The sequence below is a fragment of the Mustela putorius genome, unplaced genomic scaffold, assembly GCF_011764305.1.
Source record: "Mustela putorius furo isolate JIRA1106 unplaced genomic scaffold, ASM1176430v1.1 tig00003899_pilon_pilon_pilon, whole genome shotgun sequence".
NCBI classification, from domain to species: Eukaryota; Metazoa; Chordata; class Mammalia; order Carnivora; family Mustelidae; genus Mustela; species Mustela putorius.
The window spans coordinates 18,214,088-18,238,744 of record NW_025422048.1 but is presented as its reverse complement, the minus strand read 5'-3'; the positions used below and the strand labels follow the sequence as shown (position 1 = coordinate 18,238,744).

The 24,657-nt window shown below is 41.5% G+C and overlaps 1 protein-coding gene across 8 annotated transcripts in view; it reads right to left on the bottom strand.

Moving 5' to 3' along the window:
• Positions 1-24,657, bottom strand: part of MBNL3 (muscleblind like splicing regulator 3) — a 113,938-nt gene that overhangs the window by 8,077 nt on the left and 81,204 nt on the right. For 4 of the 8 annotated variants that reach the window (XM_045068098.1, XM_045068097.1, XM_045068103.1 and 1 more), the window contains 7 exons: positions 22,170-22,334; positions 10,939-11,130; positions 9,633-9,869; positions 6,452-6,602; positions 4,913-4,948; positions 1,988-2,082; positions 976-1,049 (listed from right to left, as the gene is read on the bottom strand). In XM_045068098.1, the coding sequence (XP_044924033.1) occupies positions 993-1,049; positions 1,988-2,082; positions 4,913-4,948; positions 6,452-6,602; positions 9,633-9,869; positions 10,939-11,130; positions 22,170-22,334 (933 nt within the window). In that variant the 3' untranslated portion in view covers positions 976-992. The remainder of the gene's footprint in view (positions 1-975; positions 1,050-1,987; positions 2,083-4,912; positions 4,949-6,451; positions 6,603-9,632; positions 9,870-10,938; positions 11,131-22,169; positions 22,335-24,657) is intronic. The other 4 variants (XM_045068100.1, XM_045068099.1, XM_045068101.1 and 1 more) reach the window with 4 other exon arrangements.

Sequence of the window (24,657 nt, the reverse complement as noted above, 5' to 3'; positions counted from 1 at the left end):
ATCTTTTAAAAACATTCCTTATGCTTGAAAGGACTTGTTTGTCTAATGGTCTAATGGGCGGTCAGCCATAGGCTCTGTCCAGGAGTTCATGTTCTGAGCCAGGTTCTGGGGAACTAGTTCACCAAGAGAACAGAACCATCACCTCTGTCAATTAAATGAAACATTCCAGCCCCGAGAACCCCAAACTTTCAATGACTAATATACGCAATTTAGAATCCATACACTTGCTTAATAAGTCCCTATCAGTCATTAGTTAAGATACCGAGGAGTCCTAATTGGCTTGAAAAGTCACATTTCCAAGTGAAGGACTGCTTAAATTAAGTGTGTGCTTTGCCTGGCTCTGGACCAGGTAAATGGGAGATCAAAGGGGTGGGGGGTTGGGGGGAGGGAATCCAACAACAACAACAATTTAAAAAAAAGCCACAATTTGATGAAAATAATGATTACATTACTAAATTATGTCACTCAAAATTCAAAACAGCTGGAGCAATTCTGATAGACTCACATGGAAAGCAACACAAAATGGCAGAGCATAAAATGCACGATCTTTTACGACATCATGGGAGAAGCATATTGCTGTCTCTTAAGATACTCATTGTAGTCAGACTGTAACAAAATTACTTTGCTTCAACAACAGCAACACAACGAAGGTAGAAAAGTGTTAAGGAATTAATATTCAAAAGTGATCTGTGCCTTGGGCTGACAACTCACACTCCTTTAATAACAGGAAAACATCTCAGAATTTGTAAGCTCATTGGGAAAACAGTACTGGCTGTCATTTTTTTTCACAGAAAAAAATTGCGTATTTGTTCTCCACATTTCAATTTGGAAATTTTGGAGTGCTAAACTCAAGCTCTAAGTTATAAGCAATGCCTATTAATGAAAATATTTACCAAAGCCTTTAGCAAATGCAATTGTGTAAATAAAAGATATCATCTATAAATAATATTCATATTAATACTTAAAGAAACTTACTGTTCTACTGGTAACTTCTACATCTGTGAAACAAACATGCTGCTATTCAGTTCATCTATTGATAATGGGGGTATCTATAGTAGTAAAAAAGATTGTAGATTAAAATAGTTTCTTGAAAGAATCCCATTTATTTTGTTCACTGGACATGGCAATTAAAAAGCATAATCAATTCTGCAGAAAAATTGAAACATATTAACCATATCCACTAATAGTTAATTTTGCAAAGCGTGGATTAGAATGTGGCTTATTACCCCAGTGGATTAATGCTCTGTGTGCTGTGTGGTTATCACACTTGTAATTGAAGCAGCGGTGGAACGTGTAGTCTTAAAGCGCGGTTACCACCTTAATAAGGCAAAACGGCCCTCATGTTACATGATGATTGCTATATGTATCTCATGACAATTTGGAGACTCTCCCCCAGTTTAAAATTTGTTTTGGGACTCTGCCTGTAAATACCTAAAGCAAATGAAAATCACAACAACACAAGCACATCTAATGCCCGTGTGAGATCTCTGGTGTCATCACTGAGTGTCACCGAGCATCAGAGTGTCAGTGGGACATCTCTGATGTCATCACGGGGTAATGGTAAGGGTATCTGAGCCCTGGAAAGAAGTGCATTATTTGGCTTTCTTTCCAGCAGGTGTGAAGGTAAAAGGCGATGATAGTACTAAGTGCAGGTTCAAACACAATAACCGAAACAATGGTAATAAAATAAAACCAATTCTTCTCTTGACCAATGAGGAAGCATTCAAGGAGTACTTCGTATATGTGTTTGAGGATTGGTGTGACAGCAGCGATCGTGAGCACAGTATAGGAAGAGCGACCTCTGGTAACTAATTCAAAATGAGAAAACTGCTGGTTCGTTGCAGGAAGATACACAAAATGTAACGACTCCTTAAGAAACACACAGGAGGACAGATCAATGTCTCTCGCCAATCCCAAAGGCATATACGGGGCCTTACCAACACACGGTCGTTGTCTAGGTCTGAACAGGTAAAAGAAATAGCCAAACCTGATTGCCTGTAGCCGCCGCAGCGAACGGAAGGTTGGTGGCAGGTGTTGTTGCCGCAGACACAGTGGTAGGAGGCGCGCCGTGCATCATGGGCACTTTCAGTAGGAAACCATGGAAGCAACACACGGGAGGGTGGAGGGTTTATGCAACCAGGACAGAAACGATGGGATGGGGCGTGGTAGGTACCCCAGCAACAAGCCATGTGACATCATCGTAATGGACACACCGGGGTGCAACATGCAATCACAGTCAGTGCAAAGCAACACAGCGTGGAAGGGGGAAAAATTTAAAAAGAGAAAAGGGGAAAGCCAATTATAGTCACCATTGAGGAAAATGGAATCATTCTCAACAGCTCGTTGTTTAGCAGAATCCCATTAGATAGTTGACTTAAAAGGCCACATTGTCGGAAGGGGTTATGATGAGTGCGTATGACAAAAGCTGATTTTACCAAGGCTAGCTATCAGAATACCTAGTCAGGCAGACAAGTGACTGGAAGGCACATCTGAAATGTGAGTGGGAAAGTGTGAATTGGTGCTTGGGTTCACTAACTTAGAGACTTGAGTATCATCACTAGATTGGCAGTGCAAAGAGACAGTTACAGGTAGACTTACCTGATCTATACACACACACACACACACATATTCACTAACTTAGAGACTTGAGTATCATCACTAGATTGGCAGTTCAAAGAGACAGTTACAGGTAGACTTACCTGATCTACACACACATACACACACACACACACACACACACACACACACAAATGGCAGTTTGACCGGTGGTATGTGGTGGGCAAGTATATGAAGAATACAGTGGGCTATGCACGCAGGTTTTTAAAGTACACCTCTGGCAAATCCCTTGGAAACCTAGGCTGTTTGTCAAACACACACAAGGGGTCCTTCCTCGTAAATATCCGACAAAACCTTGTCTTCATCACAATTATTAAAGCAAGGACTGTAGGGCTAGCAGCTGTCACGTCTCTTTCAGGATTTTTCCCCCCACTTTTTCTAGTTTGTATCTCATTTTAAAAGGTTTTGGGATGCTTTTCTCGTTTCTAGCTCATTCTGGAAGGCAAACTAAGGAATTAACGTGTGAATGGCACGGCGCGAATGGCGAGTGTGCATATATAATAATTTATGTCTACATCTATTGAATTCAGATTTTCTGAACGTCTACAGAGAAAGCAAATGGCCTGGAGAGAGGAAAATCAATATATAACAATGTCACAGAAGCCACAAATGTACCCCAAGCGGTGATTAACAGAAATCCTGTAGTCACCCCTTAAGCGTATCTCCAGTTACCCATTACCTACAGACTTCCCTTAGTGTATCACCTGCTGATTCTAAAACCACCCTCATTTTCCCTTTCGGAGCACACCAACTATACCAGAAGCAGTGCCACTAAAGCATGCAGTTTACATTCCTACACAGAGCTCTTAGGTGAAAAGATAGGGGGCAGAGTCACAAAATGTGAAGACAAAGAAGCAGTTTACCAACTTGTAGAAGTCTGTTCTAATCATACATGCGTGTTGCTCCTGTTAGTATCAGTGGACATGGTTTACTTTCTACAGGGAACAGCCGACAGCTCCGTAATGGAGGCCCCACCTCTAAGGCCAGGGGTCAACCCTTGCCTTGGAGGTTCGTGAGTCCTACTACTGCGTGTCATTTTGATCTTTTTGTTTCAGTAAGCCTGTTTGGCCCTTTGGGGTTCTGCATCTGCTCTGGTCAAGCAACAGGACAGACGTCAGGCTGTGGCAAACTCTCAAAAAGTATGAAAAGTCTTGGATGGCTAGGACATGGTGGGGTGGGGGGTGCGGTGGGACAGTTCCTCCCTGTGTCTATGCCCATGGGCTGGAGGGACTGCGAGCTCCTACAATGCAAACAAGTCTCTTTCCTCTCTTCTTCAGTGTTAGTGATGGTAAAAATGGTCTTGAGACGGCTACCAGATGTATTGGTGACTGATTAAAGGATCCGTGGGTAGATTGTTAAGAATCAAATATCCCCAAAGAGTCATTTTGAAAAGATTCTGTTGTGCCTGGGTCCCATGCACCTGGCACTTCCTCCCAGAACACCATGGAATTCATCCCAGAACACCAGAGAAGGCTCTGGCTTAGCCTAACTCATCCCTTGTCAACGTAGAGTACTGAATGATTAAAGATCTTCTGGAGAACTCTGGCGGGAGTAGGAGCGGAAGAACTGTTTTGTTAGACTTTGCAAATCACATGTTGAAAGCAACAAATGTAAAGCTAAGAATGAAACTTCCCATTCTGGCTGGCTAAGGAAATGCTTCCAAATACTTCAGCTGCAGTTTTTAGGAAGAAAGGAGAGAAATAGCAGGGTCCACATTGGGCTCCAGTGGAGATCACCTAGGACTCAAGAGTGTAGCACTGTTGTCCTTCTACAGAGATGTGAGACAGACAGCACCCTATGAAATCATCACTCTCCAGAAAATGTTCAAATGGTGCTAAACTACCAGCTTTAAAATACAAAAGTGCAGAATTCTCTTACTTTCTTCCTATTTGGGACGAAGTACCCTAACCTGCTTATAGCTTAGCGTGCAACTGGTTTTCTAGGATGTATATACATATAAATGATTCCAATGATGGTCTATCTGCATTATAATAGCGGGAGAGGGAAAGGTCCCTAGCCACAGTGTTGAAACTAGAGTGAGAAGCAAGTACCTTCTCGCAACTTTTGTGGTTAATACGCTCGGCCTTCCATAGAGCAAAGGCAGAACACAATACCATTCCAAGCTTCTTGACATTGCTTTCTCTCTTCTTTGTGCCCTGACGCTTTCCAAATGCCCCTTCCTCCCAAGCCAGTGGCCCGTGAACCACATCACCCAGTCACTCATCTCTTTCACAGTCATGACAGAAAAACACTTTTTTGGATTAAAAAAAGGTGAGAATGTTTGTACAAAACCTACCAACACTTGAAGCGGGTGCCATGCACAGTATTGGCCCTGTACACCATGCAGAAAAGCGTGAAAAGTAAAGGAGAGAGATTTCATTATTAAATCTTTACAGAGAGAAATCATTTTTAACTAGAAAGATGTTCTTTGCAATATTAATTAATGAGCACATGCAAATCCAGTAAACCCCATGCTTACAATTACAGCTTAGTTTTAAGCTCCCCAACCCAGGTAATCAAAGTAATTCTTGGATTCTTAGGTATAAAAATGAACATTAATTTTTTTCCTTAAAGGAATTACTTCGCTTAAATTGCATTTAAATTACCACAGCCTCATCCACCTCACAACCGTGAACATGACTATGAACATAGGCCAAATAGGCTTTTAATCAAGAGGGGGCACTGAGCCTGACAGATTTTAATTTTGTTATTAATTGAGGGGAAAAGGATTCTTCTGGATATTTCGTTTCTAAGTCTAGATTATACCTTAGCCATATCCAGCAAAAAAAATCTAAAAATTATAAAACTTCTGTTTTTAAAATAAAGAACTACTGTGGTTAGTAACTAAAGACTGGGTTTCTATGGTTTCCTTCTAAATTAATTAGCTGATTAATTTATCAATTAACCAATGGGTGTTTTCAAGTGTAGGTATACAATGCCATGTGTTTAGCATGTTTATGCAATTAATAAGGCTTTCTAACCTAATTTGAAAGTATGTCAGCTTCATTTAATAATAGTTTCCCAACTGGGGCATTTATGATTCTTGTAAAAAAAAAAAATCTACTGTACTCCCAGTGGTTAGTATTTTCAATTTATTCCTAAGAGACTATATGATCATTCTTAAGTACTGAACCACAGGAAGAACAGTATTTCCCCTTATATATGATATTTATTTGAACAAAATTTTCTGTTCAATTTGGTACAAAACTGTTATGCTATTACATACATTTGAATGTAGAAGGTAACAAAATTTCCTGCATAGTATCAGGAAAATATGGTAAACTGCTCTATTTTTTATATTAATTGATATAAGAGTTAAAGGATAAAAGTATGTGAGATATATATACACATACCCACACACACACGCTATACTGTCTTATAACTACATTATAAGTTCAAGGGTAGTTTTATTATCACTATCTTTGGCATATCGAAGATACACAGATTATGTATCGTTGCAATGCTGAAGCTGGGAAACACTTTTTTTTTTTTTTTTTTTTTTGAGGGATGACCAGTGTCTTTTCAAGTGATACCTAAGAGTCAAGGAATTAGTTTGAGACCGAACCAAGTGAAACAATCATCAGAAGCAAAAACTAAGAAATGCTAAAAGGAAAAATGTTGACAGTCAGTTTTTTTCTCATTTGATTTCGAACCATTACTCTTAAGGAATCACAGAAACATTTGGTGCTATAGACTGGCAGATCAAGTCTAAAAGCCTTATTTTATTTCCAACCCAAACTCCCGCAGACAGTGCTCGCTTTAAAGCTCTTTGGCAGCTGGTGTGCGCTGTACACATTCACAACATCTCTAGCGCGGCCCAGAGCCCTGTTCTCACCTGCAGGGATAAATGCCGGCTGCGGGAGCTGCAGGTTAGCCAGAGCCTGCTGGCAGTGGAAAACACTGGGGTTAAAGACCGGAGTGGCACCATTGGTCTTTTCAAGTGCCGATCTCTTTGGAATCAGTTGAAGCATACCAGGCTGGAGGGCCTGTGAGGGAGGGAGGGATTAATACATAGCACCAGAGAAGGTAAAAAAATGTACTCAAAGCGAGCAAGCAGCAGTTAGATAAGGCATGGCCCGGGAACCCTTTGCCACGGTAGCCTATCCACTGAGCAACGGACTGGATGAGTACTTAGTTCCAAATGGGAAATAAACATACTGGGGAAAAACCCCGATTTTCAACTTCACTCATTTAGGCAAATAAAAAGGGGCCTCCTCATTTGAGCAAGATGTGACCTGAAGCTTAACAGCAAATAATCATTTGAAATTAACACCTTGGGGATGTTCATTCCTGAATCCATTACAATGAGATGAGCAGAAGCAACAGATAGAGCAGGAAAGGGATTTTTGCCAGCTCAAATTCCAACATGGATCTAGGAGATCAAGGGCATATAGGTGATAAAACAGATGTCGGGTGGTCAGAGTCTGATACTGTAGTTCCATAAAACAAAATCCAAATTATGGAAGAGCTTCGGGTCCAAATCCAGAACTGTGCTTGTCTCAACTAACATATAAGGGAAAAGCAAATAAATTCTTTTCTTCCCCACTACCCGCCTCACCCAGGTGACACAGTTAGCAAAATGCATGCAATTCTCATTTATAGATGCTTGCTGTTCATTTCAAGATGTATCACTGGCTTCATTAAGTCCTTGTCAGGTTTAATTCTAAAATGCATTAGAATTTAAAATCCTTCTTTCGTGTCTGCACTTCTTTCAAAATCCCACTGTGCTTATAATACTCAGTCAAATCTGCCCCTGATCAGATTCACTGGAGAAGTTTGACATGACTTTTTACATTTTTTTTTTTTTGTCAGCAAATTACACGTGACTTAAAAATATGTCCGGGCGATAAAACTCGGGTATGCTCCAAATTCTTAAGGAGACAGGAACCCTTATGTTGAGTGACTAGCATTCTATACGCCAAAAAGGGGGCAAGCCATGACCTCCTTTTTCCTGTGGATCTCAAAGTCTAAAGCTATCTCTATTTTCCTACGGGAACTAAATATTTACCCTTTCTCTCTTTTGCTTTTAAATGTGTGCAACCTGCTTTTGGTGAAGTCAAGCTGAGCTACGTACGTGAACATGAAGCAGGTAAAAAAAAACACAACTTTACGAAGCATTTCAGCTCTGAATCTTTAAAAATATAGAAAGCTTACATTTTTTTAATGCCTGGCTTCTTTTATTTATCTTTTAAATTTTTTAAAATTAAATTCAATTAATTAATATATAGTGTATTACTAGTTTCAGAGGTAGAGGTCGGTGATTCCTCAGTCTTCTCTAAACCCCAGTGCTCATTATATGGTGCTCGCTCCCTCCTGCCCATCCCCCAGCCACCCCAGCCCTCCACACGCTCCCCTCCAGCAGCCCTCAGTCTGTTTCCTATGATTAAGAGTCTCTTACGGTTTGTCTCCCTCTCTGGTTTCATCCTGTTTTATTCTTTCCTCTCCTCCCTATGATCCTCTGTCCTGTTTCCCAAATTCCACATATCAGTGCGATCACATGATAATTGTCTTTCTCTGACTTATTTTGCTTAGTATAATACCCTCTAGTTCCATCCACATCATTGCAAATGGCAAGACTGCTTTCTTTTCTTTTTTGCTGACTGAGTAGCATTCCAGAAAGCTTATATTACTTCAAGGAGCCTCCTTTACTTGATCTTACCTCAAACCAATTCTGGTGGCCAATCTGACCTTACTGCTAAGATTCTGCTCTGATCAGTTACTCAGAAAGGAATTTTATATTGGTATTCACGACTACTAAATGAAGGCCTATCAGGTAATAAATAGTTAACTCTCTACATGGAAATTTGGGGCTGACTTCTATGTCTTCTACCAAATTCACCCAAGTCAGGAGAAATAGACACATACATAGGGAGACCCTATGACTGAGCATGAAACACGTGCTCAATGGTGTAAGCAAGAAGTTCCTTGACCATCCCAGGCATATGAGAACCTTTCCTCTTGGGGGCATACTGCATTCCTCCTCTCTATTACAGACCCACACCTGCACTGAATATTCTGGAGACCTTGCTATTTTCGTAGCTTAAAATCCCTTCCTTTGAAAGAATTTAAGACAAAAACCACTTGGTAAAGTTTTTTTCAAAATTCATCAACAGATTGATTTCCAGATCAAGGGAGAGAACTGGTGCTGTGTGCTTCCATCTACCCTCCCTGGGAAAAACTGAGAGATATTTGGAGTATTTGCCTTAGAAAAAAGACACGAGAGTCCCACTCCTACAGAGTAGGGACTGACTTATTTTGTGTAATGAAATCAGTGTTAAGTTCTGGTGATGGCAAGGTAGATTTTGACTCAATGTGAGGAAAACCTTCTTCACAAATAGAGATGTTTGAAAATAAATATATCTCTTTTAGGAAGAGGCAAGTTCCTGTCGTGGCCTTCAGGATCATGTGGGTGAGTATTTTCCTCTTCCCCTCTACAGCCCAGAAACATGAGATTTCATCAGGGTTTGGCCCCTTATTGGGATTATTATACCCTATAACACGAGGAAAGGCTCACATCAAAAAAGAAACTGCAAGTTGCTTATCAAAGTCACGGACAGCTATGACCAACTTAAATAACTCCAATTCCTGTTTCTCAACCCATCACACTGGAGTGTTGCGTGTTACTAGCAGAGCATCCTTACTAGCAGAGCATCTCTCATGGGGCCAAGAGGTAACTTAGTGCCTTTGTAGGTTATTAGAATGAGTCAGGCTATCAAAAACCACTCAAAAATAATTTCCCGTTTAAATTATATAATTTAGCCTTCCTCTAAAGATGGGAAAAAAGCACAGTCGATGAAAAATCATTAGCAAAGCTTTGAAATGATTATTTTGAGAAAATTTCAGTGAATGAAGCAGAATAAACAGGTTCTCTCTTCTCCAGCTCATAACCCTGGCTATTCAGAGTGATATCTATTCATGACCATCCAAGATCATGGCTACAAGGGTATTTGACACGCTGGGGAACATACTATCATTACCCCGCAACGGCCCCCAACACCTGCCTCCTTCCTACTCACCATAGCAGAGGCAGCTGAGTGGTTCATCTGGTGATGAGCTGCCCTGAGTTTGGCTTGCAGGTGTGCAGGAGGATGAAAGTACCTGCACTTCTCCCGGGTGCATCGTCCCTTGATGTAATCCATGCAGATTGTCACGGTATTATCACTTGCCTCAATCATGGAAACATCCGTAGGGTGAGCATAGCGACAATCGTTCTCACCACGGGTACAATTTCCACGCTGGAATTCTCGGCAAACCTGAAATTAAAACAAAACAAAACACACATCACACTGATGCCTGGAAGGTGATTAGCTTTTACTTGCCAGCGAGTGTGAGGGCAGTAGTCTACGTGATTTTGTCTTCCATTTAGGAACGATCTACAAAGCTGAAGGATAAGGTAAAGCCATAATCACTGTGAGGTGTAAACCTAGACATTTCTAGTCCTAGGGAAGAAAACACTCTGCTCCCTCCTAAGGAAAGTTGTCTGTTTTCCTTACGTTGAAACAGAAGTGCTTAAAAGGACTGTGGAAGACCACTTTATAATCTTCCAGTTAATTCACAGCCTGAAGTGTAATTAGCCAAATTTGCAAGAGGGGGCTGTTTTGCTCAAGTCCGAGATGAGTCTTTATCACACAAGCACGCAATCTTTCCCAGCAAAATCGTGGATCACAACTGAGCTACGTGTCCAATCAGATTGTACTACGATACAGTGCAGGCATTCAAGTTCAGCTGATGGCGTTGACTCTGTAGGAAACGGACTAGCTATTTCTTTCAATCTATGAAGAATGACAAGAGAAGACTGAAGGACTTGCGTAAATCAAAATGCTCTTTGAAGTTTCTTTTACATTGCCTTTTCGTAGGCAGGGGGTGGGCTGGGGTGGTGTCTTTCTTAAGACGGAGAAAAAGGTTTAGACACTATGATACTCGTTTCACATTCTGCATTCATAGAGAGTTAGTCTATGTTTTTTTATCCCTCCCGTTTGATTATTCTAGCAAGTAGAGACTCATTAAAAATACAGTTCATTGCAGTCTCTAAAGCAGGAGCCTGGGGAAAAGGATTGTTCCCACCAGGCTTCCTGTTCCACAGCAAATCCGTGGCTGGGCATGCTAAAACATTGTTTGACCTGTTGTACAAGCGGATCAAGGTCCTTCACAGCAGGGGACAACTGCATAGGAGCACCTTTACCCTTTTACCGAGGCTGTATTCCCTAAGCTAGAAACGCAGGTGCACTTATTTTAGGCATTCACAACCCCGGGCTCTGAGTATGTTGTTTTGTGCATGAGGTTAGTATCTACCCTATAGGTATTTGTATATTTCTCCAATACCTCCAGTTTATCCGAACGCATCAGTTTGGGACCAGCAGCTGCGGGCAATGCGAGAGGCGGGTTTCCAGAAATCAGAATGGGGGCATTCGGTATGAGCTCAGCAGGAACCAGGCCCATCCCAGGATGAGGTAAGTAAGGATTGAAAGCCATTCCAGGATTAGCCGCAAGTGATGGATTCATAGGAAAAGAAGTCTGTATGTTTAAAAGAGAAAAAAGGTATTAGAGGTAAGTAGTTTCTTTCTGTTATTTACACAAGGACACATTCTTTCGAAAAGCCTAAGTCAGACCCAAATTTACCGTTGATTCTTCTGGTTTCTTTTTCGTCTCATATAAATTCCCACATAGGAGTTGCTTTAGACCAACCAATCTCATTGAGTAACAAATTTATTGGTAAACTGGTCAAACCAGGCACATAATTTTAAGTCACAAATTAGCCACATTACGTCTTCTTGATGGAATGTCTTTGAAAGGTGTCTTCTCTTGTGCTTCTGCTTTTAACCTAAAAACCATGCCACCAATGATACCATACATGCAGGCAATGAGCCTTGCAGGCTGGCTTCAGGTTCTCCTCTTTCCCAGAGTAAAAACTCTGTATTTGAACCACACAAGAGTACTCTGTTTTAAGTCTCTTTTCTCTCTGATGTTCACAGTAAATTTCCCACTGAAGTCACCGCACTCTTTCTCCTGGATACTTTTTTGCTTTTTTGCATTTTATGAATGTGAGAACCATTATTACAATTCTCTTTAAAAACTACTGAATTTTTAAAAAAATATTTATTTATATATTTGAGAGGGAGAGAGCAACTTGAGTAGGGAAAGGGGCAGAGGGAGACGGAGAGAGAATCCTCAAGCAGACTCCCCATTGAGCACGGGCCGCCCCGGGGCTGGAACCCAGGACCCCAGGATCATGACCTGAGCTGAAGGCAGACGCTTAACTGAGCCACCTGCGCTCTTTTTACTTTCAAATAGTCCTTATTTACTTTCAAATAGACATTTTTGGTTTTCCTACCACCACCTCTGCCCCAGAGTAACTACTCCATTTCATGAATTTGAATAGCTTAGCTTTGGCTAACAGCTACCTGTTAAGCAGCCTGCAAGCTCACACATTCAGTTTTTGTTTTCTTTTTAAGATTTTATTTATTTATTTGACAGACAGAGATCACAAGTAGGCAGAGAGGCAGGCAGAGAGAGAGGAGGAAGCAGGCTCCCCACCAAGCAGAGAGCCCGATGCGGGGCTTGATTCCAGGACCCTGAGATCATGACCTGAACCAAAGGCAGAGGCTTTAACCTACTGAGCCACCCAGCTGGCCCACACATTCAGTTTTAATAAGCAACTTTCATCCTGCCTATACCTCTACTATAGTTCTTCCCATCAGGAGAGCTAACAAGAGCCCATCCATGGGGTTTTAAAGGAAAAAATTCCCAGTGGGTTGAATCTCATTTCTATTTATAGCCTGAAATGGTCTGGACACTTACATATGTTTCAGATATTCACTCAAACCTAAATTATTTCCTAAATATTTGAAAATATCAGGTTTTCCCTCTGAGAACCAGAGGTGTGGAATTTCAGCTTCCTCTGAGTCTTAAAAAGCGAACAAGAATGGTGGACACAACTGATTCATGAATAACAAGATCATCTAGACACTTACTTACCCTCAGTGTCTCGAACAGTATTAGCTACTAGGGTAGGAATTCCCAAGAGCGAAGGCACAGTACCTAGGAATGACCAGAGCCTAAGGAAATGCCTCTTAAAAGTCAGTGATTGTCTCTAGAATGGTGGGCCCTAGTCTGCCTTAATCCTGGACTTCCTGGAAAGCTGTGGACTAGTCTATGAAACTCCTCAGGAAATTTAAAGCCCTCGCAGAATTCACCATTGGTGCTGGGCTCTGGACTACCCACTATCTAAGAGCTTATGTTCTAGGGTAAGGATTGGCAAATTGCAGCTCCTGAGCCAAATCTGGCCTGCTTGCTTTTGTATGGCCAGATGGTGAGAATGCTTTCTACATTTTTAAGTGGTTGAAAAAAAGTAAAGAGGAATAATATTTTGTAACACATAAAAAGTATATGTATATGTATATGAAATTCATATTTCAGCATCCCTAAATAAATTCCACTGTCATTAGGAGACCTGTATTAACAAAAAGTTGTAGATAAGATCCTCAACTTTGCCTCTTGTCCCATGAAGCCTAAAATATTTACAATTTTGTCGGGGTGCCTGGGTGGCTCAGAAGGTTAAGCCTCTGCCTTCGGCTTGGGTCATGATTTCAGGGTCCTGGGATCGAGCCCCACATCAGGCTCTCTGCTCAGCGGGGAGCCTGTTTCCCCCTCTCTCTCTCTGCCTGCCTCTCTGCCTACTTGTGATTTCTCTCTCTGTGTCAAATAAATAAATAAAAGCTTTAAAAAAATATTTATAATTTTGTCATTTACAGAAACCATTGCTGACCCTCATTCTAGAGGATTCCAAAGAGTAAAGCATTCTGTCAGTCTCTGGAGTAAAGCACTAATTTTGTATGTGCATGTATAGAAATTTCATACTTTTGGCAAGATTCTGCAAGTTGAAACTAATACTACAGGATTCACTAAAATATTTTTTAATTGTTACTAAATTAGGATTCTTAACTATTTCTTTATACAATGATAACTACTTGGTGACTAAGAATGGGAACATAGATGGAACCTTGTAAAGGTAAAATTTTAGGAGCGTTGCTCCACGTGTTGGGTCTTAAAGGATTCTCAAAAATCTCTGCATTGTAATAGAATTTAATAAAAGACTATGCTTGAAATACATTCAAGGAATGTTAACTTATTATTTAAATTGGGTTATCCCTCAATCTAGTACAAGGAAATAGAAGTGAAATGCTATGCTAAAGCAATCTTTGTGTCTGCCCAATAGCTTAGATCTGTTTGTAGCTACTTCAATAATACCCAAGGTCTATTATAATTATCGCTGGATGAATGCAAAATACTTTAACTCACTGAGGCTAATCCTGGCCTGAAGTCAATGTAACGGAGGCATTCTCTCTGTGAGCTCCTGTCAAGAGGTAGACAACCAAACATTTTCTCTTATAGGATGGCAAAAATTTGGTAATGATTTGTTGACTTGATTTTAATACCAGAAAAATAACACTCTTAACTTTGACTAGCATTCATAATGCCTAAATTTTATTGCTCATTGGCAAGCATTTATATAGTATAAAAGGAAGCCCTGTTTACTGTCACCATATGAATTTCGGTCCTTACATAATCCTCAAGCACACTGAAATGTACAATTTTCATTTCCCTCAGACTTGACTAACTTCACGTGGAGCACAACTGAATAATCTTGGTTTCAGATTTTTGCTGGGTCGCCTCTACACTCTCCGAATATTGTTCTGTGGGGACTGAGATGGCCAAAAGGCACACTGCAGGAGGCCCGTGGAACCTCCAGACTAGTTAATTGGTCCCTTAATAATAGAGACTTGACTTTGCAAACAGACGCAAGCGGATAGTGGTGTTTATGTTCTAATCACACTTGTTAATGAATAAGTCACTGTGGCCCAAGAGAGAGCTAGGAAAAAAAAATTCAAGGATCAAAAGTGAAGAGTTGCTCTCATCTAGGTCTGGCTTTTCTGATCTTAATCGCAAAAGTGTCCAAGTAAGAGGAAGCACTGCAGGTAGGCAGGCAGGCAAAGGAGTGTGAGTGTGAAAGGTGTAAAATGTAGAGTGCAAGGGACGACACGTCGTGGTCTGGATCTGCCTGTGTTTGGTGGAAGAAGCTGCCAAGTGAGCCAGCACTTAGAATGGAGCGCCTAGATACAGATCTGCATAACACCACGTGCTTACTGCAGGTACGAATCTGGCGAGAGGACAAATGACCTCTTCTTTAGACGGGCAAGGCAGTTTTGACTGTTCCTGAAAAGTGAACAAGGGCTGACCTAAAAATTATTTGTTGACGAACCACCGTGTAATAATAGCGACAATTGATCAGTACTCCACTAGGAAAGGAAAAGTATAAAGAGATCAAGTGTTGCCCAATTTTAACAAAGGGTATTGAAGGAAATATGGATGGGGGCGGGGCGATGACAAGAGCTGAGAAAAGCAAAGAAGGTGCAAGAAGCCTGAAGACGATAAACATTTCCATGTGAGTCCAGGATAAATGGATGCTAAGGGTTGGGATTATCAACAGTTCATCAAACCGCCACCACCAACAACACAAATTAAAGCAAAACCTTGCATGGCTAATAGAAAGAGAACTCTACAGAGGGGGGAAAAAAAAAAGAAGAAGAAAAGGCCAAAGCTGTAAAAAAAAAAAAATACAGAACATCAGGTAGAAATCAGAAATTAAGAGAATCACAAGAACATGAATTCACCATCTTACTATTGTTAGATCCTATATTCCTAGAGGGTAGAGACTGTTTCTAGGTTATCTTTTTATCTACCTCGGACCCTCTGAAATACCTGGCACGGAGTAGATGCTCAATAAATATTTACTGAGTGGAATGAAAACCGATTCCTAAGCTGTTGATTACTTTTAGGTTTACCAGTTAGAAAAATCCAGTTCAAACGTCACCGTACAAAAGAAACACTCAGGGATCAGAAATGGCAGCACAGAAATGGAATAAATCCATCAGTTTTGCTGAGGGAGATTTTAAGCAGAAGGCTGCCCCCAAACTGTCTTTTCACATAGATGGGAAATGCTGGGTCAAACAGGGTGAGAAGCACGGGATACTTTATACACACGTGGCTGCCCGTGCAAACAAACACAAATAGATGTGTGCGTGCATTTTGATTGATTGATTGATTTTTGATTTATTTATTTGAGAGAGAGAGTGAGTACAAGCCGGCGGCGGGGGGGGGGGGGCGTGGAGGGGTAGAGGGAGAGGGAGAAACAGGCTCCCTGCTGATCAGGGAGCCCAATGTGGGACTTGATCCCAGGACCCCGGGATCCTAACCTGAGCAGAAGGCAGATGCTTAACCCACTTAGCTACCCAGGTGCCCGTATGTGTGCATTTTAATTTTTTCTTTTAAAGATTTTATTTATTTATTTGACAGAGAGAGATCACAAGTAGGCAGAGAGGCAGGCAGAGAGAGAGAGGAGGAAGCAGGCTCCCTGCTGAGCAGAGAGCCCGATGTGGGACTCGATCCCAGGACTCTGAGATCATGACCTAAGCCGAAGGCAGCGGCTTAACCCACTGAGCCACCCAGGCGCCCCATTTTAATTTTTTTAAAGGATTTTATTCATTTATTTGACAGAGAGAGATCGCATGTAGGCAGAGAAACAGTCAGAGAGAGGGGAGGAAGCAGGCTCCCCTCCGAGCAGAGAGCCTGATGTGGGGCTCAATCCCAGGACCCTGGGATCATGACCTGAGCCGAAGGCAGAGGCTCAACCCACTGAGCCACCCAGGTGCCCCCATGTGTGCATTTTTAAACTGGAGTGGCTAAATCATGAGTAGCAGAAGGTATCCAATGCAGAGTTCTGGGAAAAATGTCTTAGTGATACTACAGACCAAAAGATGCAACTTCTTACTACAAAATGTGTGGTACCAGAGGACAGCAAATTGTTAATGTGACTGGCATCCACAGAATGGTTTAAGAGTAGAGACCAGCTAAAGAAGAGTTTAAAAGGTTTAGTAGATGTAGGGTGCCTGAGTGGCTCAGTCGGTTACATGTCCAACTCTTGATTTCGGCTCAGATCATGATCTCAGGGTTGTGGGATTGAGCCCTGCACCGGGCTGCACACTTAGTGGGGAGTCAGCTTGAGGTTCTCTCTCACCCTTTCCCTCTGCCCCTCTCGCCCCCCCTCGCTCTCGTGTGCTCTCTCTCTCTCTCTAATAAAGAAGTCTTTAGAAAAATATTTAGTAGATGCATAAAGTATACTAAAGCAAAATAGGACCGTTTGGGGGGAACCAGTTTAAGATCATGATCAGGAGGTCTCCTCATGGCCTTCTCTCGTGAGATGAGATGGTTTTGATAAGGAAAAAACTATCCCCAATAGGGTGAGATTGTCAGGCATTGATTTTGTTGGCCACTGCTGTTGCTTTATCTTCCGTCAGAAAAAAAGCTTTTCACAGAGCCCTCCAAACTTCCTGCCTTCAACTCACTGTGATCAACAAGCAGTTCTGGGATAGTTTGCTGTGCCTTAGACTGTGATCAAGAACAGAGACGCTAACAGGCCCACATGGTCTCATTAGCTCCAGGCTGTAGCCACTGGAGCTCAGCAGCCCCAGGAGGAGGACACGAAATGGGCGGAGAGGAGATTATGTTGCATTTATCCCATGAGAATATATGGGGGAGGCTAACGGGAGAATGCTGAGATTTGTTACTATTGGAGCAATGGGGCGTCATAAAAGATATCATGTACAAATGATCCCTGTTTAGCTGCAAAACTGTAGCATTTCCATTTCACCTTTGAACAAACAAGGTTTCACATTGTGTGTTAACAGAGCTGGGACAAGGCCGAGAACTTACTGCTGGTGGGACTTACTCTGCTTGACTATAAAAGGAGCTTCAAGCTGTGTGACATACACAGCCTAGGGAGAGGACCGGAATAATGACTCCACTTTGCACCAGTAATTGCAATCAGGAGTGAATCTAGGATCTGTAGGGCCTCAAGTTTAGGCGGCTGGGTGCGTGAGGGGAGCCTTAAGAACAAAGAGTACACAAATGTATTTTGCAAACTTTACAAACACATTGTAAATACACCGGTGGGGCTCCTCCCAGGGCCTCGGATGGAGACCATGCAAATGAGGGGCCCTGAGCCTTCACTAACCTCCAGGTAAGCCTACCCGTGGGAACAATTTGCTGAACAAATAAATGATGTTAGGCTTCAGTTGCAGTATCTGAAAGTGAAATCTTGGCTAACCTTTTAGCAAACATGGTAAAATCCACAGGAGTTTGGGGCTAGCTGCACTCCGCACACTCCTGTGGTGTGTGATGTAGTCAACCTCGGTCTGTGTGGAACGTCACGTGATAACGACGGTCATAATTATATTAGGAGCACATTCGCCTAATAATTACATAATGCCTGTCATCACCAACTTGAATGTTCTGCAAAAATCTCTTTACAAAACATGGAGATGTAAGCATATCGAGATGAAAGAACAAAATGTCGCCATTTATCCTTTAGAGAGTAGATAAGCTGAAAATTCCTCTTGAGCACCTTCATTAAAGGGCACTGGAATTTCTGTAGTGATCATGAGACTGGTCATCTGGAATGTGGACATGGTTTCCTTTTCCACTAAGTCTACAAAATGGCTTGCCCACCTTTTGTCATGATAACTTTTATTTATTTTTTTAGAAGATTTTATTTATTTTGAGAGAGTGTGCGTGCATATGTGAAGGGGAGGGGCAGGCAGAGGGAGAGGGAGAAGCAGGCTCGATCCCAGGACCCTGAGATCATGACCTGAGCCAAAGGCAGATGCTTAACCAGCTGAGCCACCCAGGCGCCCCTTATCATAACCTTTAATAAAAGAGCCATGACAATAGGGAGATGGCAGATGCTTCAGCCAATGAAGTTAGTTTTGTGTATGAACCATATGTGAGCTCTATGTACTAGAAAACCTGTAACTCTGATGGGAATCAGCAAAATGTAGAAGGTACCACGGTTAAGGAGGGATGCTATTCTTTGTCTTTAATGACTGAAACACTGAAGTACTTAACATTTTCTAAAATGAAAAAGTAAATAAATAATTTTGCAACTCAGCTTCTATTTGCTTAACGCTGTTGCAGTCCAAAGTCCTGTGGAATGATACAAAACTTTATATTCTGAGGTGCTACCTCAACCTTCATTCCTTGCTCTATTAATGTCAGATAAACATATGAGCTTGTTTATGGGAAATGTATCTGGTACAGAGAATTATAGAAATGATGTAAAACGGTGGGGAGGGTTCAGACATACACCAGATGATACTATTTGCAAGGAAGGACAGGTCTGGAGTGGAACCAGTTTTTTTATAGGCTCTGTGGTTTGAAACACTCTAACTTGGCCGCAGGACTGCAAGTCACGAAAAACAGCAGACCAGGGGACTTGGCACACCCCAAAGGCTGAACCCATGACCTCTATTATAAATCATCAGGTGAAAACACTTGACTGGGTCGGTCAAGTTCACCTGCGTGTAAAGAACTGTTTCCACGTGCATCACCGCATTCAAAGAGAGAAACCAAAGGGGTTTACTAGACATGGATAGATCTAGACTATGCAAAACGTCTAAATCAGAAGTGTTTCTAATCGGCTGACAACACCATATGCACTTCACATATGCAAACATTACATCCATCCGTGAGAACCCTTCCTCCCGTAATGAAAATTTCCGGTTGTGAAACTGAAATTTAAAAGCATCAGTTTGCCTGAGAGCAATCCAGTGTGTCTGATTTCCTTAAAATTCTTCAACAGGGCTCCTGTTTGCCTCCTAATTATGCCAGGGGGAGTTCTTATACATGACTTTTTTTTTTCTGTGAACATGAGAAACTATCTCTTAATGGCATCGAAAAACACTGGGGAGTCACGCTCCTTGTCTCACTCGCTAAAGTTCCTTAATAAAGCTAACAAAAGCTTTCAGGGGTAGAATATTATACCAGCAAATGTCAATTCAGACCTGTTAAATACAGTGAACAAACTTGCCTGCTACAGCAAGCATTCCCCGAAATTGACTAGGTGTGGCTTTTATTCATTGTTCAGTCACATTGAACATCCCATTTAGGTTGACATTCCCTTTATCTGGGGCTCATAATAAGCAAACCATACTCAATTTTCCGAAAGCAGATGTGCTCTCTTGGTATCCTAGAAACAGATCAAAGTATGCTTTGTGGAAAGATGTGAAGTTCAAGCCAGTGATACCAAACGGGTCTTAATGTGCAACCATCTAAATATCAGGACTGGAAATTTAAACAAAGCCTTGACTATTCTAGGGAGAAGAATCAGATTATCAGGGTGGTGGGGGCTTAAAAGGGATAGAGAGTTGTTTGGGGAGCGAAGGTACCAGAAAAGTCAAGTAAAATCATATGTTACTTCTACAGTAATATCAAGATCCATAATAAAGAACATTTCTTTCAAATCAGACTGGTAAATGTCACTTAAAATTGCTCACACTAGTGCAATTACAACACGCCTACAAAGCTTTCTAGACCACAAAATAGGATCATATCAATCATCTTGGGGTTAGTTTTTTGTATACATAATAACGGCAGAAATTAATCTTTTATCAGTTTATCACATCACAACAGCTATTGTTAAATAATCTACAAGGTAGAAAAGCAATTTCCAATTGTTCCCTGGGGTCTTCTAAGTAATGTCTTGTATCTTACGACATGCTATAAAATAAATTGTACTCCTGTGAGTCATATCAGTCATATTCTGCAGTCTGAAATCGGAAATTACCCTCATGGAAGAAAAAAAGGGAAATGTATTCTATTATAGAAAGCATGGAGAATTCAATTAGAAAGCACAAGAGGCTAGAGAACTCAACGGATCTCTTATTGGACTCTAAAAAAAGCCACTCCCTCGTCTCCAGGGTGAGCCAGCATGATCAATAATGCATGAATGGTTGAGATGGGGAATGGAAACACTCTCCTGGAGGCTGAATAGAAGATGACTAGTCTGCCTTCTGCTTTTACCCCTACTTTATCCCAGGCCTCGCTCTCTGATTCCCTGAAACCGGGTATTTGATTGATGCCCCGGTGCTATCTCTTGACTAAGGAAAAAAAAAAAAACCATGCTGGGCTCAGGTGTGTAATATAGTCTGGCCTCTATTCTTCGCTCCTTCTGAAATTGGGACATCCACGAGAGGCCACGAGTGGTAATGGCGGTGGGTGAAAAGCTCCCTTGCTTTATTCCCTTACTGCTCACGTCTTTCTGGACTCACCACAAACATTCATTTCTCTGTGGTTTTGTTCAGACTATTCCCAGAATCTAGAACACCTTCTTTTCCCTACCCCTTTAGAAACACGGAGGAGCGAAAACAGCTCACTGTGTGAAAGCTAACAAAAGGGTTGGAAGAAGGAGTTTAACTGTATGAAGCATTATGAAAGGTCAAAGAACTGCTCAGAGCTCACTGATGACCTTCTGGGAACTAATTTATCAATGTAATTAATCAGCACTGAGTTCTAAGGCAAATGTTTTTTGCAAACTTCTAGTATGGGGAATGAAATCTATTCATTTTACTTAATGCTGTCTGGCCCTTCTGGAAAAAGAGGATCATGGTGCAAAATTTCAGTGACTCATCAATGCCCCGACTACCTATAAAGATGTACCAGTGAAGGGGTTGCCCTGTCCACACGGATTTCCTCGAATTCTGAGAATCGATTTTATAATGAAATAGGCTTTGCTGAGACCACATTTTCATTGTAAATGGGTAACAGATGAAGACAACATACTCCTTTCCAATTAGTATCTCAATAATGGAAGTTCTAAGACTAAACTGCAACTTTATATTATAAGGTATCAGGACAAAATGAATTTTCAATAGGACAAAATTACTTTGTCAAGGATCCATTTCAACTCATTGATCTATAAAAATACCAGATGCTGGGCTAGAATGGCGACATCATCTTTTTAATTCCTGCAGAGGGAAACTCTGTGGCTGCGCTAAGCTAAACCACCATCAAATACCTGGCCAGGATTCCTCAAGAATGTCAGGATCATGGGAAACAGGGAAAGACCGAGAATCGGTCGCAGACCAGAAGAGAGAGGGGACACAGGAGTCAAATAAATGTCCGTGGTACCCTGGATTCGACATGGGAACAGCCAAGACGACCCTAAAAAAACAGCTAATGAAGTCTGAATAAAATCTGGAGTTTAATTAATAGCAATGCGTAAAATGTCGGTTTCTTCACCTTGACAAATATGCCACAAGAAATTAACAGAGGGAGAAGCTGGGCGAGGGGTAATATGGGAACTCTCTGTACTGTCTTTGCCAACTTTTCCTTCAACCTATAATTATTTCAAAATAAGAAGCCATTAAGAAGTAACAAAACCGCCATGAAAGAGCAAGGAAATTTCTTTGGCTTAATACGTGAGAATTCAACGGTTTACCTGTAATAACAGTCAGACCTCCTCCTCATCTTAAAATGCCCCTGCTCCTTTATTGTTATTCTTCTAGAAACTGAATTCACGGTAAATGCAACCCAGGTGTTAAACCCAACACACCCAAAAGCCCAGCAAGGGGATTTCGGCATAGATCTATATTCTTAAAAAAAAAAAAAAAAAAAACACACACACACATACGCAGTTTCTCAAAGACATAGCCGTGACTTACAAGTGATGACATGTGAGCATTCTGGAGCATAAACTGCATTTGCTGGGCGAACATGGCCGCGGCGGTCTTTTGTTGGATCAGATTGTTGCGTCCATTAATTTCCAGCTGAGTTTTTAAGTGTGGAGGAGGGTGAAGGTACTTGCAGTTCTCTCTGGCACAGCGACCCTGAAAATGAAGAATTAGATGAATGCGCATTGGTATTTCTCAAAATCCGGCAACAAAGTAACAAAAGTTTATGCAATCCCAAGCATGTGTGGATTCCTGTAATAAGCACTTTGCACGCACGAATTAACAGTCTTCGTAAAAACCCCCTGGGATCGATAACCTTTTAAGCTCCACCTTCCAGGTGAGGAAACTGACACTTAGAGAAACTGGCGCAGCTAGAAAGTGACAAAACTCGAACTAAAACCTGGTTGGTCTGATTCCAGAACCCATTCTCTTAGCCACTCTGCTCTGCCCTACTTTAATATGCATCAAATTATATTTAAAACATAAAATATTAGGAGGCACTTGGGTAGCACAGTCAGTTTAGGGCCAAACTTTTGGTTTCCGCTCAGGTCGTGATCTCAGGGTTGTGGGGTCGAGCCCCAGGGCGGGCTCCTTGCTCTGCAGGGAGTCTGCGTGAAACTCTTTCTCTCTCTCTCTCTCTGCACCCCCCACAGCCACTCTCTCTCTCAATAAATAAATCTTTTAAACATAAAATATTAGGAATACTATGATACTCTCATAATGTTACAGATTAAATAAAAATTTCCTGACATGTAAAATCATGTGTGTTAAATAAGATTTAGGATTTGGATCTGCATACAGAAACCATCAAGAAAATTAAGGGAAAATGTTAGATAACTATATACACATAAATATACCTGATAAATTTTAGATCCATTTTTCTGGGCAGTTTTAAAGTTCTTTTTCCTGAATCCATACAACATGAGAAACATCTTGAAATCCCCTGGCATTCTGTTCATCAGAGCATACCTCTTTATACCTGACAGTCATGTTGTTCCTTAGGTTCCAGAGGCAATGGCCCTAGATCACTTGGATAATTGAGACCAAAGTGTATTTTGGAGTCTCAGCTCTTTCAATGTTTTTTTTTTTTTTTTAATTGATTCTTTACGAACTTCCAGACAGGATAGTATGTCAGTCCTGGGCAACCAAATATGTCTTTGGTGTTGCTTAAATGCTGACATGGCTGCTAATTATGGTGTCTACTATGTGGTACCAAAGGACATCAATGGATAGAGATCTATCACAATGTCAAATGTGACCTGTTGCGTTCGTTTAACTGGCCAGCACTCTCCAAAGAGGCTACTGAACCTCTCATTCATATGACCAGGTCCCCCATAATCTTTTCCAGATAAGCGCAACTGCAAGCAATTCTTCTCTCCACCAATGCTAAAATTCTTTACACTGGAGAGAGGGGTGGAGAAAAAGAGCAGCTTTTTGGGGGAGGTACCCAGGAGTGTAATATAAGCTTCCAGGCCACCTGAATCCACAGGAGTTCATCAAGCGTTTCTGACACATGATAGGAACCTCCCTTACTTCAGATGGCTAAACCTTTCCACAATCACGCCTCCACACTGAGTTATCTTGTCATTAAAGCATTCCTATAATTTCACTGCGAATCAAGGTGTGGCCTTCAAAACTTTCTAGAGCTACATTGAACACAAACCCAGATGCGTGCATGATAAGAAGCTGAATATAACTTAGAACAGAGCTTGAGAAATGAAAGGAGCCATGATTTTTTTGTCAGTTTCGTCCTTTCATTTCTCCCGATGACAAATTTCATTTTCACCAAGTCAAATAATTTAGAAAATCAAATCATATCTTACTTTCCACGTACCTTTACATTCCTCTGCATATCCTGGTAAAGGAAGCATTTATTGGTAGGAAGAGTTGAGAATGTTATTAACCCAATCGTTCTGATTTTGTAAAAGTAGCTTAAGAACCGCTACATCATTTCAGCACAAAGCAGGACTGGCAGGAAATCCTTCTATGGGCTCAAAAACACAACAGTGGAGGGTTCCCCCCCGCCCCACTAATGTGCCTCCTATGAGAAAACATAAGCTTCATTTTACGCCTACCACAACCTGCACCGAAGTGAAATCGCAAAGATTTTAGTCCCTAGATTTTCCACCCTCCACCCAGTGTGACCGAGGTTCTCTGGCTCAGAGTTAACAACCCTGCGGGGAGCGCTGATGCTTGCTGGCCAAGCATGCCAGTTTATACTTGGGGGTTCCTCTTCCTCCTCCCACGCCCTACCATTAAGATTTCCCCAAGCTTCAGTCCTAATCCTCTGCTCTCCTCTCTAATCTCCCTTCCCTGGAGAAACAAAGTTCTTGTAAAGTTTCACCTATCACCGCACTGGCTCAGATCGTAAATCTCTGTCTCTACTTCTGCTCCCTCTTTGGAATTTTGGGGCTGTCCGTCACTAACTGCAGCTGCATTTGGAGGTCCTGCCCCCCAACCCCACCAGGTCTCAATAACT